This window comes from Bubalus bubalis, chromosome 18 (genome assembly GCF_019923935.1).
Source record: "Bubalus bubalis isolate 160015118507 breed Murrah chromosome 18, NDDB_SH_1, whole genome shotgun sequence".
NCBI lineage: Eukaryota > Metazoa > Chordata > Mammalia > Artiodactyla > Bovidae > Bubalus > Bubalus bubalis.
In genome coordinates, this window is record NC_059174.1 from 59,546,621 (window position 1) to 59,563,264 (window position 16,644).

At 40.8% G+C, this 16,644-nt stretch overlaps 3 protein-coding genes across 3 annotated transcripts in view; all 3 read right to left on the minus strand.

Annotated features, from left to right (window-relative positions):
• The window catches only part of LOC123327520 (zinc finger protein 665), a 392,317-nt gene that overhangs the window by 183,310 nt on the left and 192,363 nt on the right, over positions 1 to 16,644 (minus strand). The gene's annotated exons all lie outside the window — the stretch shown is intronic.
• Positions 6,375 to 9,053, minus strand: LOC123465117 (zinc finger protein 665-like). Its single transcript, XM_045163355.1, has one exon. The coding sequence runs from the start codon at positions 8,486 to 8,488 to the stop codon at positions 7,517 to 7,519; it is 972 nt and encodes a 323-aa protein (XP_045019290.1). The 5' UTR covers positions 8,489 to 9,053; the 3' UTR covers positions 6,375 to 7,516.
• Positions 15,096 to 16,644, minus strand: part of LOC112580424 (zinc finger protein 160-like) — a 60,386-nt gene continuing 58,837 nt past the window's right edge. Inside the window, exon 4 of the mRNA XM_045163333.1 lies at positions 15,096 to 15,238. Coding sequence (XP_045019268.1) covers positions 15,195 to 15,238 — 44 coding nt within the window. The 3' untranslated portion in view covers positions 15,096 to 15,194. The remainder of the gene's footprint in view (positions 15,239 to 16,644) is intronic.

Below are 16,644 nucleotides of genomic sequence, written 5' to 3' on the forward strand. Positions count from 1 at the left end.
GGCCACAAACATCACATTTATACGGTTTCACTCCAGTTTGAATTCTCCGATGAACTAGAAGGCTTGCAGTCTGACTACAGGCCTTGCCACATATATCACATTTATATGGTTTCTCTCCAGTATGAATTCTCTGATGAATTGCAAGCTTGGCATTTGGACTAAAGGCCTTGCAACATACATCACATTTATAGGATTTCTTTTCAGCATGAACTCTCTGATGAATTCCAAGGTGTGAATATTGATTAAAGCATTAAAAATGGAAAGAAAAATACTTCACAAATTCATTTCGTCTCTGCCTCCTTCTGAATGCATAAGGAATAGTACAATATGAAAATATCTATTACTTTTAAAGAACTACTAAACCAAGACCATAGGAGTGTAAAATAGGAAATTGGATATTTCAAAAGGTTGAAATCAGCTTTATAAATACTTAAGCTCTGGAAAAACTCCTTTTGTATCATGTAGTGGGAAGATCACTGAAGAAAGGACAAGTTTAAATTCCTAATGCCAATCATGAGGCTTTTCTTGTCTGAGTCAACAGGGCTTTGACCTCAGTCATGAAAAACGGGCTACCAAGAGGCATAGAGAGAAAATGCAGAGACACACCCCCAGGGCAGATTCCAAACTTCAGAGGCAAGTTATCCTTACCCACAGAGAGCACATTTCTGAGGGTCTCCAACATCACATCCCTGTACAAGGCCCTCTGAACAGGGTTCAGGCATTCCCATTCCTCAGGAGTTAATTTGATGGCCACATCCTTGAAGGTCAACTGTCCCTGAAATGAAAATACATTTCACCAATAGGCCCTGAGCAGAGTTTTTATTTTCACACAAAAGGAGAAGAGGAAAAAGAGGTAAGGATCATTTCAGTAGAAATAATATTCTGATAAATCCATGGAAAGCTATTTGGAGCAAATTCTTGGTCTCTAATTTCCTACATTAAATATGGTTTCCAAAATAAATAATGAATCAAAATTAGTAAAGTTGGGACTTCCCTGGTGGTCCAGTGGTTAAGACTCTGCATTTCCACTGTAGGGGTTTTAGGTTCAATTCCTCCTCAGGAACCAATATCCTGCTGCAAGATGCAACTTGCAACCAAGAAGAAAAGACAAAAAGTATTAGTAAACTTGATTTCATGGTTTAAATAGACAATGGAAAGAACTTTTTAAAATGGAAATAATTTTAAAAAGAAAAAATAAAGAAACTGAAAATGAAGAAAAAAGGTGCAACAGACAATGATATAAAATACCACCTAGTCCTGAGATCTCTTTCTGAACTTTCCATTCCATTCCCAAACACTAAGAAATTGAAGGAGGTCCTCATATAGTTTTAAAGATACTATAAAAAGTCAGAACTGATTTCCCGTTTAGTTGCTTTTCCAGATTTTTCAGGTACTGGGCATGTTAATAACTGACTTCCAGATACAGTTTCTTTACCCTGGTTGACAGAGTGCAGACAGTGCATCCAGATGGGCCCTCAGCAATCTCTGCTGCCCAATAGCACTGAGACCACAGCTCCAACCCATGGGTGTGAAGTCATGCCTAGGACAGTGCCCAGGGGAGCCTCCTCACAAGGTCCAGGTCACTGCTTCATGGGGAGACGGGATCTAAGAGGAGATGACAAGCACTAAGAGAAGGTCCCAGGTGAATGTGAATAGAAAGGTGTCAGGTAGGATACTTCAGCATCAGAATGATTAGTTAGCACAGAGAAGGGCATTTCAATAAGAACAGACTGAGAATAAATTCATAATGTGACTTTACCTGAGAAAAAGCCATCCCTGACTTTTATTTCTTCTTCCTCATCTTTTGAGCTTTTCCCTCCGGTATCATCAGTCTTTAGAGATCTGTCATGCAAGTTGAAAAGATGTTGTTTAATGCTTACAATTAACACATCACCTTCCTGTGCCCCAACCACACACACAGGGAAGACCTCACCATGTGGAACAGACAGTCCTCTACTGCCCACTGTCATAGGAGGGACTCAGGACAGTAAACACCCACACTGATAAAAACGAGTTTTCACATACTTTCTTCAACCATACTTCCCTCCAGATAAGGTCACACACACACAACAGCACTGAGGACCTCAGCTGACCCAGTAGTTCCCTTGAGGTCATAGACCAGGCCCTAGTCCATCCTCATGCAGAGTCGAGCACCTCAGCCTTCAGGAGTGAAGGACTCAAAAGTCCTGATGCTCAAGGCTAGATGCACTGGGGCCCCTTAAAAAAAAAATCCCTGGTAATCAGCCCCACTCAGACTTTCTGAAGGGAAATCTCTAATCAGGGTACAAAGGTATTTGCAAAATGCCTCATTGCAGTAATTTATAGCCTGGATGAGCACCACTCAAGAAATCAAGCCCTGCATACTCCCCACTTTTCCAGTTTTATTGAGATTGAATTGACTAATGTATATGTACATATAATATACACAATGTGATGATATGACATATGCACACTGTGAAATATTTATCACAATCCAGTAATCAAAATGGGCTTCTGTGGTGGCTAAGTAGCAAACAATTTGCCTGCCAGTGTAGCACGGTCCAGCCCCGGTGGAGTCAGAGGTTTCGAAGGGGAGATGGCTTCGGCGATCAGGATACGATAGAATTAAAAGATATAAAGAGTGGTTAAATAAGGATAGTTCAGTGAGGAAATTCAGTGGAGAAAAGAGGCTGAATAACTTGGTTTACGTGGAAAGCTAATAAAATTCCAAAGCAAGGAATTTACGTCACCTACGTAGGCTGCAGGCATCCTCCTGTTCTCCCGAAGGAGAGGAGACACTAAGTCCTCCCCGGTCAGATCTTAGAAGCCCAGGCATAGTTAGTAGGCTTGACGAGCCTCCACGCCCCAGATGAAAATTTAGCCAGAAGGTGAGAGAAAGAACGACATGGGGAGACCAAGTTTCGGTGAACAAGGCCTGCACTTTATTTTCCAAAGTAGTTTTTATACCTTAAGTTATGCATAGAGGATAATGGGGGAAGGGGTAGAGTCAGGAGTAAGCCAGGCGTTCTTCCTGCAAGCTTATCATATACAAAAGTTTAGGTGATTTACATCATCTTCTGGCCGGGAGGCCTGTTAACATTTTAAGACCCTTTCTGCAGAAAACTTATTTTTCTCTAAAGGTGATTAGTCAGGCGCCACCCTCCAAAAGCATTAGATACAGTTGCATTCCTATAGGGCAAAGGTGTGGTGGGCTATAATAAGAAGAAGAATTAACTCAAGGGTCCAAGGTTACAAACATTAAAGCTACTACTTACATTCCTATACACCAATTATATTAATCAATACACTGCCAGGGACACAGTAGGTAAGGGATATGGAAACTTAGCAGCAAACGTTGGCCCAACAAGTGAAAAACCTTCACCAATATAATTTCTAATCAATCTTTTAACTGCTCAAAGGAATCTGTATTTAGACAGTTTAGAACATCTCATGCCTCTTACGGTTGTGAACAAAAACATTCTTGTCATGCCCAGGTACTTTATTAACTAGAGCTGTAATTTAACTCTTTTCCAGAGAGAGGTGGTGGGGGACAGCCCCCCGTAAAGTCAGAGGTGTAGGTGAGAGCACAAAGCAGTAAAGTAGGCAGACTCTGGTTTTGGGGGTAGATGCTCGAGAATTTCCAGGGGGACTCTTGAGGCTCGATCCCGCCTTTGCGTATGCGGAGCCTCCTTCCTCATGACCTTTGCCACAGGCAGAGTTCCTCGCACTGGCTCCCGGCACCAGTACAGGAGTTTTGGTTCAATCCCCGCCTCAAAAAGATCTCCTAGAGAAGGAAATGGCAACCATACTAGTATTCTTGCCTGGAAAAACCCATGGACAGAGGAGCCTGGCAAGCCACAGGCCACTGGGTTGCAAAAGAGTTGCACACGACTTAGCAACTGAAAACACACATCAACTCCCAATTCCCATGTTTGTGTGTGTGTGTGTGTGTGGTGAGAACGCAAGATTTCCTCTCTTGGCAAATTTCAAGCTGTAGTAACAAAATAGGATTGACTATAGTCAGCAAGCTGCACAGAGCTCCCCGGAACATACTCATTTTACGTCTGAAAGTCTCTACCTTTGGACCAATATCTCCCATATATCTTCACCACATCCCAGTTCCAGATAACCACCATCCTACTGTCTGGTACGACTGTCACTTCCTCATATTCCACATGTAAGCTAGCACATATGTGTTTTTCTCTGTCTTAATTCACTTAGAATAGTGTTCTCTACATTCATCAAAGTTGTCTTAAGTGACAAAAATCTACATTTTTATGGCTGAATAATATGTCTATATATATATATGTGTGTGTGTGTGTGTGTGTACATAACTTACCTGGAACCTTGGGGTCTTTAATTAATAGAAATAATTAACAGACCAGAGGACAAATTCAGGCAAGGCTTTATTGGGGCTCCTGCCGCAGTAAGAGCAAGAAAAAGTAGGTTTCCCTTGCTGTTTTCCAACAGGTGGGAGTGGGAGGTAGGCTGGTCCCCTAAATGGAGTGGGGCGGGGCGGGGGAGGGGATTGGTGGGTTGGGCAGGATGGAAGCTGAGGTGATCTGCCCCTCCCCTGCCCTCTCTTTGGTGCTGTTGTGGGCAGAGATCATGGTCACATCCCTGCTTTTGCTTCTGGAACCTCAGAAATAGCAGCTGGTCTGTGGCCTTTTAATTTCTTATTGTTCAGAATTGCTCCAACTGCACATGTGGGTGACTACATTTTCTTTGGTCCCTTACAGTGTCTTTGTGTTCTGATGCCCAAGGAGACATTTGTCCAGGAGTAAGCCCTTCAGTAAAGGGCCTCAGGTCCCAGTCTGTCTCATGTGCTGTGTGCTCAGACACTTCAGTCGTGTCCTACTTGTGACACTATGGACCTTAGCCCACAAGGGTCCTCTGTCTATGGGATTCTCCAAGCAAGAATACTGGAGTGGATTGGCATGCCCTCCTTCAGGGCATCTTCCCAACCCAGGGATCAAACCTTCATCTCTTATGTATCCTGTAGGGGCAGGTGGTTCTTTATCAATAGTACTACCTGGGAAGCCTGTCACACACACGTTTTTATAATTGACTTATCTGTCAACAAACATTTAGGTTATTTCTACAAATGATTGTTGTGGATAAAGAAATATTGGTTATACAAATGCAGGTAACTCGTTCAAATCACTGATTTTTCACAGGACATTCTGGTGGTCACAGGAACTCCAGGTTAAGAATCTGCCTTGCAACAAAGAGAATTTGTGTTCAATCCTTCGTAAAAGCAGGGCACACCCCTGCTTTTGCTTCTGGAGCCTCAGAAATAGCATGGGGACTTAAGATCCCACAGGAGGCGGAGCAACTAAGCCCAGGCACTGCAAAGACAGAGGCTGCATACTCCAGAGCCCCTATGCCATGATTAAACGTCCCGTGTGATGCAATGAAGATCCCATGATCCACAACTAAGACCCACTGCAGTCAAATAAATAAATATTCTTTAAAATATACTGATTCTGCTTCCTTTGGATATATAATCAGAAGTGAGACTGTGAGGTCCTATGCATGTTTTATTTGTAATATTTGAGGAACCTCCATACTGCTTCCCATGTACTATTTACATTTCCACCATCCATTCTCAAGAGTTCCTGTTTATCTGTATTGTTCAGATATGTGGCACATGCACGTGATTTGGAAAGACATGGAGAGAACCCCCACTGCACTGGCAGCAAGAAATAGCAGCTGCATCATCTCCAGAATAAGTCTTTGCACTACAGATTGCTATGGAGCTGATGGTCCTCAGAGTCTATGAATAATCCTTCCCTGTGCCTGTGAGGTAAGTCTCTTCAGTCATGTCTGACTGTTTGGGACCCTATGGGCTGTAGTCCACCAGACTCCTCTGCCATGGATAGGTTGCCATGCCCTCCTCCCAACTCAGGGATCAAACCCGCGTCTCTTACTCCTGCACCACCAGGAGTAGAAATTCCCTGGTGGTGGTGCGGTAAATAATCTAACTGCCAATGCATAGAACCCAGGTTTGATCCCTGGTCTGAGAGGATGCCATGTGCGTTGGAGCAACTAAGCCCATGCAACACAAGTACTGAGCCTGTACTCTAAAGCCTGTGCTCTGCAACAAGAGTAGCTACAGCAGTGAGAAGCCTGAACGCAAGTAACTAGAAAGTCGCTTCTGCTTGCTGCAACTAAAGAAAGCCCACGTACAGCAAAAAATAGGCTCAGCACAGCCCAAAAAACAAAAAGGCATTGAGTCCTCTGGACTGACCAAAAGAAGCATCAAAATGCCAGTCTCCAACCATACCCCAGCCAAGTTTATGTGGAGAATTCATAGCCCTACTGCTGCAAAAAGAGAAAGAAGCCAGCACAATGAAGACTTAGCATAGCCAAAAATAAATTTTAAAGATTATTAATGACAGAAAAAAACTTTTAATGAGAAATGCATTCTTCTTTATAAAAGTTTCTGTTCCATGCTTATGATGACAAAACTTCAAATACTTATATGATTAAAAAAAAACAAAACTTGTTTACATCATAATATATAATACTTAAGCCGATGATCTGCAACGGCAGGGTTAGCCACATAATTTCTCTTCTGTATGAACTCCCTACTGGGCAGTTAATGCTGAATATGCACTAGAAACTCTGACAGATTCATTTCACTTGTATGTTTTCTATACAGTATGAATTCTCTGAATTATAAGGCCTGAACACTGACTAAAGGCTTTGTCACACTCACGACATTTGCACTAAAATGTTTCAACTGTCACATTTCTAATGTTTCTCTCTAGTATGAATTCTCCAATGGTTTCTAAGTTCATCATTTCAAGTAAAGCACCAGCCATATACATCATATTTATATGGTTTCTCTCCTGTCTGAACTGCCTGATGATGAGTTATGGATGACTGTGCCTAAATGGTTTGTCACAATTTTTATATTTGTAAGGTTCTCTCCAGTATGAATTCTCTGATGAAGAGCAAGGCTTGACCTTACACTGAAAGCCTTGCCACATATACCACAATTATATGGTTTCTCTCCAGTATGAACTCTCTGATGAACAGCAAGGTTTCCAGTACAAACAAACGCCTTGCCACATATATCACATTTATATGGTTTCTCTCTGGTATGAACTCTCCGATGAACAGCAAGGTTTCCAGTACGATTAAACGCTTTGCCACACACATCACATTTATAAGGTTTCTCTCCAGTATGAATTCTCTGATGAAGTCCAAGTTTTGCAGTCTGATTAAAGGCCCTGCCACATACATCACATTTATATAGTTTCTCTCCAGTATGAATTCTCCGATGAACTGCAAGGCTTGAAGTTTCACTAAAGCCTTTGCCACATACATAACATTTATATGATTTCTCTCTAGTATGAATTCTCCAATGAACTGCAAGGTTTGCAGTTTGACTAAAGGCTCTGCTACATACATCACATTTATATGGATTCTCTCCCATATGGAATCTCCAATGAACTGCAAGCTTTGCAGCTTCATTAAAGCCCTTGCCACATAAATCACATTTATATTGCTTCTCTGCAGTATGAACTCTCTAATGAACAGCAAGGCTTGAACTTACACTGAAAGCCTTGCCACATATACCACAATTACATGGCTTCTCTCCAGTATGAATTCTCTGATGAACTGCAAGGCTTGCAGTTTTACTAAAAGCATTGCCACATATATCACATTTATATGGTTTCTCTCCAGTATGAATTCTCTGATGAACTGTAAGGCTTCTAGTTGTACTAAAGGCCTTGCCACATACATCACATTTATGTGGTTTCTCTCCAGTAGGAACTCTACAATGAACAGCATCGTTGCCAGTATGACTAAACGCCTTGCCACACACATCACATTTATATCGTTTCTCTCCAGTATGAATTTTCCAATGAACTGCAAGGCTTGAAGTTTCACTAAAGCCTTTGCCACATACATCACATTTATATGGCTTCTCTCCCGTGTGAGTTTGCTGATGAACTTCAAGTTGTGAGTTTTGAGTAAAGCATTGGCCACATACATCACATTTATATGGTTTCTCTCCAGTATGAACTCTCCAATAAATTACAAATTTTGCAGCTTGATTAAAGGCCTTGCCACATACATCACATTTATATGGTTTCTCTCCAGTATGAATTTTCTCATGAATTGCAAGGTTTGAAGTTTGAATGAAAGTCTTGCCACATACATCACATATATATGGTTTCTTTCCAGTATGAAGTCTCTGATGAACTGCATGGCTTGCATTTAGACTAAGGGCCTTTCCAGAAACATCACATTTATATGGTTTCACTCTGGTATGAGTTCTCCGATGATTTTCAAGGTGTGTACTTTGTTTAAAGCAGTGACCACACACATCACATTTATATGGTTTCTCTCCAGTGTGAATATTACGATGAACTGCAAGGTTTCCAATTTGAATAAAAGCCTTGTCACATACATCACATTTACATGGTTTCTTTCCAATATGAATTCTCCAATGAACTGCAAGTTTTGTAGTTTGATTAAAAGCCTTGCCACACATGTCGCATTTATATGGTTTTCCTCCTGTATGGATTCTTTGATGTCCAGTGATTTCTGAGTCCTGAAGAAAGGTTATGTCACATTCATTACATTTGTAAGGTCTTTTGTTTTTTGTTTCATGGTCTGGTAACAGTTCTCAAGGATGCATAACAGCATTCTCATTTTTATGAGAAAAGCCTTTGCAGACATTACATGTTCTCTGAGGTGGTAAATCTGAGGCGCTGACGTCTGTCACAACTTGACTACATTCAAAAATTATCCCTTCAGATTGTACCATCTGCAATTCATCCTGAAAGCTTGATCTGTGCCTTTCAAAAGGTCTATTTCCTGCATCACTTCTACTATGATGATCTCTTCCATCAATGAGGGTTTTATTATGGGATGTAGAGATTCCTTTGTCATTTCTTTCATCATCTGTCCACATACAATCAAAGTCATGCATAATTTCCTGGATCTTCCTGAGGCGAAAATCTTTACTTTCAAGGCTTTCAGCTCTTCCAAACTTCATTCTTTGAAAAGTTTCCCCTTTACTACTGTTTGCTTTTGCCTGTAATTTCTTCATCATATGTATATGAGACATATCTACAAGACATAAAGAACCACAGGTATTCTATTAGTTAAAATTCATAAATAAATTATTTCCTGTTTAACACATGATATTATACCAAAAGTCATATCCATCCTGAACAGAATTATGAATCTTCACAATGATGATCTTAAAACTATAGAACAATAAATGAATAGAACTCTTTAAAAAAGAGTGAAGTAATTCAAATTAATTTTAGGGTAGATTAGTTTCAAACACAATCAGAAAACATTCATTTTATGCAAACTCATGTCAGTTGACAAACAAAACATATTTTCCCACCATGACCTCAAAGATCATCCTACTTTGTACTAAATACACTGCTGTCTCATAATTGAGGAGAAACTAATGGTATATTGTACACACTTTATGTATACTTATACATATTTAAATGGTAAAGAACATACAGGACTAGAGAGGTGACTCAGTGGTAAAGAAGCTGCCTGCCAATGCAGAAGACACGGCACAGGGGGATACAATCCCTGGGTCGGAAAGATGCCCTGGAGCAGGAAATCCCAACCGAGTGCACTATTCTTGCCTTAAAAAAATTCCATGGATAGGAAAGCTTGGTGGCCTACAGTCCATGAGATCACAAAGAGTCAGACAGGACTGAGCAACTGAGCAAACAAGCATCAAACAGGCAATACATTGGAATGGTAAACAATGCAAAAGAAGCATTCTAACGAAAAATGTAAAAAATAAATGGCACTTAGTAACTAACTGTTCAACAAATACTGCATTGAGAAAATAAAGAATTCCGTAAACTATATATATATTCCTGGACTATATGGCTTATGAGATCTTAGTTCCATGACCATGGATTAAATCCAGGCTCACTGCAGTGAAACTACTGAATCCTATCCACTGGACTGTCAGGGAATTCCCTAAAATAATTTAAAAAATAAAAATAATAAACCCTTTTCCAAATACCTCTTAGAAATCTATCAGTAGATAGACATATAGGCATTTTATGACATTAACAAGTGGTTCATGTCAGTTATATTGTGTAATACAAAAAGACCGTCATTTTTAAAAAGCAAAAAGTAAGTGAAACATTCTCTACTTACACAATAATCATTCAATACATCAACTCCCTATCTACACAGTAACCTAAACTCATGCAGTTTATTGGCTCCAAGATACCTGTAAAGGAACAAGCTTTGGGGCTTCCCCTGTGGCTCAGAGGTAAAGAATCCACCTACTAGTGCAGGGCACACAGGTTTGATCCCTGATCCGGGAAATTCCCACATGCCTGAGAACAGCTAAGCCTGTAGGCTACAAGTGACGATTCTGTGCTCTAGAGCTGGGGAGTCACAACTACGGCGCAAACACAGAAGAGACCACGCACTGCAACAAGAGAATCCACTAGAATGAGAAGTCCATGCACTGTAACTAGAGGGTAGCCCTTGCTCGCTGCAAGTAGAGAAAAGCCCCTGAAGCAACAAAGTCCCGGTGCAGCCAAAAACAAACAAATTTTAAATAAAATTTTAACGTACTGTTATGCAGATAAAATAATGTGATTGGAAAACTTAGTTAACTAGAGTCAGAGACAACTCTCTTGGGAATGAAATGTAAAATAACAACATACAATATGCAATGTAGACAAAGAGACATGTCACAATAAGCATGACAGGAAGTAAATATATCTTTTAAGCAAAAGTAACCTTTGAGGCAAACTCCCTGTGGTCCAGTAGTTAGGACCATGTGCTTCTACTGTAGGGGGCACAGAGTCCATCCATGAATGGAGAACTAGGAACCAGACTGCCATTGTCACAGCAAAAAAAAAAAAAAAAAAAGTAACTTCTTATTTTTTCTATAAAACACGCAACAGTCAATGCACCTAACAGCACTAATTACCACAGAAGGGGAACAAGGGGAAGCAAATCCCTTTGAAATACCTCATCATATGCTACCCAAAGTCAAGCAACAAAATTGACAGCAGTCAAATGACAGATTGCTGCAGAACATATAAAGACCTTGCCTTCTGGGACCTCTTTTCTTGGAGTCCACTTTCCATGAAACCTCTCTCTCTTAAAAAAAAAAAAAAATCACTTTGTTCATTTAGAAATAGCCATGTGTAAGTCAGAAGTACTTTCCATTTTCCTTAATAAAATGTAATTTTGAGGTAGCAGTTGGATGGGCTGCAGTTTGGACATCTACAATCAGCTACTCTCCTCTTTGCATGCCCTGAGATAAGAGACAGGTGGGCTCCAGTTGAGGAACTTACAGCCAACAAAAACAGGGTAAACAGCCAGTTTGTCTCTTAATTCAAGGGAACAGTCATGGCAAGGACAAAGAAAGGAAAAAACCCTGTCTAATGAAGGAGACAGTACACAAGTGCAGAAAGGCACCTTGGAGTTAAAAGTCAGAGGATCATTCCAGGCCATAATGAGTTTTGCTCCTCTGAGAAGCCTTTACTTCAAGATCCAGGGTGTGCCTGTGTACCCAAGAGGAGGGTCCTGAGACAAATTAACCAGAGGAGACAAAGCAAGGTCATTGACCAATATTTCTCATACCTTTCTTACTAAAAACACACGTCTTACTTTCCTTAAGCAACCATGAGCTGTCTGTTATATTAGCATTTTGTAGACTGGTGAGCATTTTGTAGACTGGTGAAAATGTCTAAGAATAAGACTAGTGATAATGTCTAAGAATATTTGCTTTCTTATAGAGAACGTCTCAGGGTGGCACCAAACATATTCATTAATAGTTCAAAATCTCTTTAGTTTCTCTGTAAGAGGAAATGAGTTTTCAGTAATATGTGTTTCAGAATCTTATTTTATTTGGAAATAACCTAGATAGTCAACAAACTTTCATCAGTCAGTTTAGCACGACCCTAGAAATTCAGGTTATTCAAATCTGGAGAGACTATTTTAGACAGACATTTCTAAAGTATAATCATTCCTAACAGAGTTTATCTAAAAGCTCCAATTGCATTTGCTGTCTTCCCTTAAAAGTTTCTTCACTTGAGTTACTTTAACTGTTGACAAACTTATAAGTAGCTACAATAAATGTATGAGACAATGTTGAAGACTCAAGACATGTCTTAATTAGATTAGCAAAGAAACATTAATACTAGATATTTAATATTGAATATTTTCCAGTTCATATAAACCTGAAATTCATTTAGGTGAATTTCTCTTGTAATTGTTTGATTTGTAAGTGCTTCCTTTTTTTTTTTTTTTTACAAACAATTGAATTAGAGCTTATTTACAAATAAACCTCAGCAATATTATCCAAAAACAAAGACACACATTGAGATAAACATAAATGCAGATCGACAGACATGAGAGCTCTCATACTTTCCTGCCTGAGATTTAAAATGTCTCTTTCACTCTTTTCTTCCCACCCCCCGCCCCATGGTTTAAAATTTTAATTTGCCCAAGACTGAAATCCCTGGAAAAATGGGTTACATATTTCCAGGACATGGCAAAGGTTGCACACTATGCAGGGTCGCTTCACTCCTGTCCAACCCCCTGCAACCCCGTGGACTGTAGCCGACCAGGCTCCTCTGTCCATGATGGGACTCTCCAGGCAAGAATACTGGAGTGGGTTCCATTCACTTCTCAGGGGATCTTTCCTACCCAGGGATCAAATCCACTTCTCCTGTGTCTCCCCCAGGGGCTGGCAGGTTTTTCACCAATAGAGTCATCTGGGAAGCATTGGCAAAGGTTAACTTTAAGCTTTTTTTTTCAACAGGCCTTTTTAAACAAACTTGCTGTTTTTAATTCCACAGGAAAAAAGAACTGGTTTTGCACTTCCAAAGAAAAAAAAAGAATTCATCTTAACCAGTTTTCTCCAGAGTCTAAACAATATCATGGCCATCCTGCATCAAAAAAGTTATCTTTCCTTTCTATAGTCATAGCTTTATGGCTACAATACAGATCGAACAGTGCTCAAATTGACTGTGATAACAGGGACAGAAGGATTGATAAAAATCTTGGAATGTCTCTCCAGGGAGTTGGGGATCTTTCATCAGAAGAATCTAAAGGGGTAAACAAACTTGCTAGGGTGGGGGAACCTGAGCTCCCCCTTCCCGCTCAGAGACTGGGGCAGTTAGAAGGGGACCAGCTGATGGAGAAGGAGACAGAGGGGTTGGGAGGGGTGTAAGGCCACAACAGGACAAAAAATGGAGAGAAAAAGGGCAGTGGGGGACACTATTGGAGCTGCGGGTTGGCTAAAGAGAGTCGACTTAAAAAGTGAAGATTTGATCAGCCAAAATATAATATGACATTGTAATATGGGTAATCATCCTCACAAATAGCGTAATTCTTTTTCCAGTTGTAACTTTTCTTTAGACAGTTCTAAGTTAACCTTATTTACCTTACGGTAAGCTGAGAGGAGGATCCAGGCGCCAACTTGGATGGTGTTATACCTGGGGTTGGTTGGCAAGAGCCCCTGCAAAGGCTGAACAATCTCACGATTTGTCCCCTATCTTATCTATGGTGCTGCAAGCCTGGCATTCACAGGAGACAGTCAGGACATTCACACTCAGGGCAGTTTCCATGCAGGTTAGAAGCAAGGTCAGAAGAATGCACTGCTTTGTCTTGAAGCCTAAACAAGACTATTTATTTAATTTCCCTAACACCCTCTTGGCTCCCTGGTAAGAATCTGCTTAGTAATATGGGAGACATGGGTTTGATTCTTGTTCTGGGAAGATTTCACATGTCACAGAGACTAAGTTGGTGAACCACAGATACTGAGCTTGTATGGTAAAACTATTGAAGCCCTTGTGCCTAGGGCCTGTGCTTCACAACAAAAGAAGCCACCACAATGAGAAACCGTGCTCCCACAACTAGAGAGTAGCCCTCACTCGTCTCAAATAGACTAAAGTCCACATACCAAAAAAGACCCAGTAAAAGCCCCCCAATAAAGACCTTGCTTTCATCTCTGTGGAGGTTACAGCACCACTGGAGGGTGCTGTACATTTCACATGTCAAAGAACAGAGCTGTAAGTTAGGGAGAAGAAAAATCTCCTGTGAGAGTTCACAAACATTAAACATCTGTTTTCTCACAGAACTCTTCCACTTGGAGAGTTTCCCAAACACCATGAATGGCGTGGCTTCTTCTCTGTCCTTGTGACAGTTGACCTGTGATCACACTGTGGATACTTTCCTACTCATCTGGATGTCTGCTATTAGCACTTCATTCTCCACAATCCAGGGGTTTTCTTTCTTGTGCCACAAGAATGGAGGTAACATTCAGATGAGCAACAGAAATTCCTACTCAGAAGTAATGCCACATACTGTGGCTTCTTCCAGAATCCAACCTCTCTCTCTTCTTTTTTTAATAAATATATCTGTTATTTTTAATACATTGGTGTATTCATTTCTTTTGGCTCGGGTGAGTAATCGCTGCTGCTTGGTCTTTTCCCCAAGTACAGCAAGTAGGGGCTACGCTCCAGTTGCAGTGCACATCCTCCTCACTTGCTGCAGCTTCTCCTGGGTGCATGGGCTTCAGTACTTGTCCCATGTGGGCTCAGTAGTTGCAGATTCCAGGCTCTAGAGTGCTGGCTTATAGTTGAGGCACACAAGCATAGCTGCTCTGTGACATGTGGGATCTTCCCAGACCAAGGATCGAACCCGTGTTTCCTGCATTGGCAGGTGTAGAATGCAGCTCTTTTGTCAGCCAAGGAGTGAGGACATTATAAATCACCAGAAAAATACTTCTCAAATGAATTTACTGTCTCCTTCTGAATGCACAGGGAATAGTATAATATGCAGCAGGTATATAGTTCCTATCTAAGAACTACTGAACCAAGAACACAGGGCTAGAAAACAGGCAACTGGATATTTCAAAGTTTGAAATCAGCTTTATAAACACTCGAGCTGTGGAGAAACTCCATGTGTATCACACAGTGGGCAGGTCACCTGAAGGAAAGTCAAGTTTAAACTCCTGATGCCAATCAAGAAGCTTTACATGTGTGAGTCAACAAGGTTTTGAGCTTAGTCAAGAAAAAGAGGATCTCAAAAGGTACAGAGGGAACATGCAGAAGTACCCCAGGGCAGATCCCTACTTCAGGGGGAAGTGATCCTCACCCACAGACAGCAGGTTCCCGAGGGTCTCCACCATCACGTCCTGGTATAAGGTCCTCTGGGCAGGGTCCAGGCATTCCCACTCCTCAGGAGTGAAATCTATGAACACATCCTTGAAGGTCAACTGTGCCTGAAATGAAAACACATTTCACCAACGGGACCTGAGGAGGATTCTTAGTTTCACACAAAATGAGAAGAGGTAAGAGGGGTAAAGCTCAATTCAGTTGAAGTAATATTTTGATAGATCCATTAAAAGCTGCTTCAAGCAAACTGTTGGTCTCAACTCTAATTTATAATTTCCCCTTTTTGCTAAGATTATGATATCCTGCATACCTGAATGGTCTAGTGGTTTTCCCTACTTTTATACAGTGGAAGTGAGAAATAGATTTAAGGGACTAGGTCTGATACATAGAGTGCCTGATGAACTATGGAATGAGGTTCGTGACATTGTACAGGAGACAGGGATCAAGACCATCCCCACGGAAAAGAAATACAAAAAAGCAAAATGGCTGTCTGGGGAGGCCTTACAAATAGTGGTGAAAAGAAGAGAAGTGAAAAGCAAAGGAGAAAAGGAAAGATATAAGCAACTGAATGCAGAGTTCCAAAGAATAGCAAGGAGAGATAAGAAATCCTTCCTCGGCGATCAATGCAAAGAAATAGAGGAAAACACCAGAATGGGAAAGACTAGAGATCTCTTCAAGAAAATTAGACATACCAAGGGAACATTTCATGCAAAGATGGGCTCCGTAAAGGACAGAAATGGTATGGAACTAACAGAAGCAGGAGATATTAAGAAGAGGTGGCAAGAATACACACAAGAACTGTACAAAAAAGATCTTCATGACCAACATAATCACCATGGTGTGATCACTCACCTGGAGCCAGACATCCTGGAATGTGAAGTCAAGTGGGCCTTAGAAAGCATCACAACGAACAAAGCTAGTAGAGGTGATGGAATTCCAGTTGAGCTATTTCAAATCCTGAAAGATGATGCTGTGAAAGTGCTGCCAGCAAATTTAGAAATTGCTCAATTTTGGAAAGTGCTCAGTATGCCAGCATATTTGGAAAACTCAGCAGTGGCCACAGGACTGGAAAAGGTCAGTTTTCATTCCAATCCCAAAGAAAGGCAATGCCAAAGAATGCTCAAACTACCGCACAATTGCACTCATCTCACACACTAGCAAAGTAATGCTCAAAATTCTCCAAGCCAGGCTTCAGCAATACGTGAACCGTGAACTTCCAGATGTTCAAGCTGGTTTTAGAAGAGGCAGAGGAAGCAGAGATCAAATTGTCAACATCTGCTGGATCATAGAAAAAGGAAGAGAGTTCCAAAAAAACATCTACTTTTTCTTTATTGACTATACCTAAGCCTTTGACTCTATGGATGACAATAAACTGTGGAAAATTCTGAAAGAGATGGGAATACCAGACCACCTGACCTGCCTCTTGAGAAACCTGTATGCAGGTCAGGAAGCAACAGTTAGAACTGGACATGGAACAACAGACTGGTTCCAAATAGGAAAAGGAGTACGTCAA

Bases quoted from the DNA above. Each gene is read 5' to 3' on its own strand.
- LOC123465117 (XM_045163355.1), bottom strand. From the start codon at position 8,488: ATGTGTGGCAAGGCTTTTAATCAAACTACAAAACTTGCAGTTCATTGG.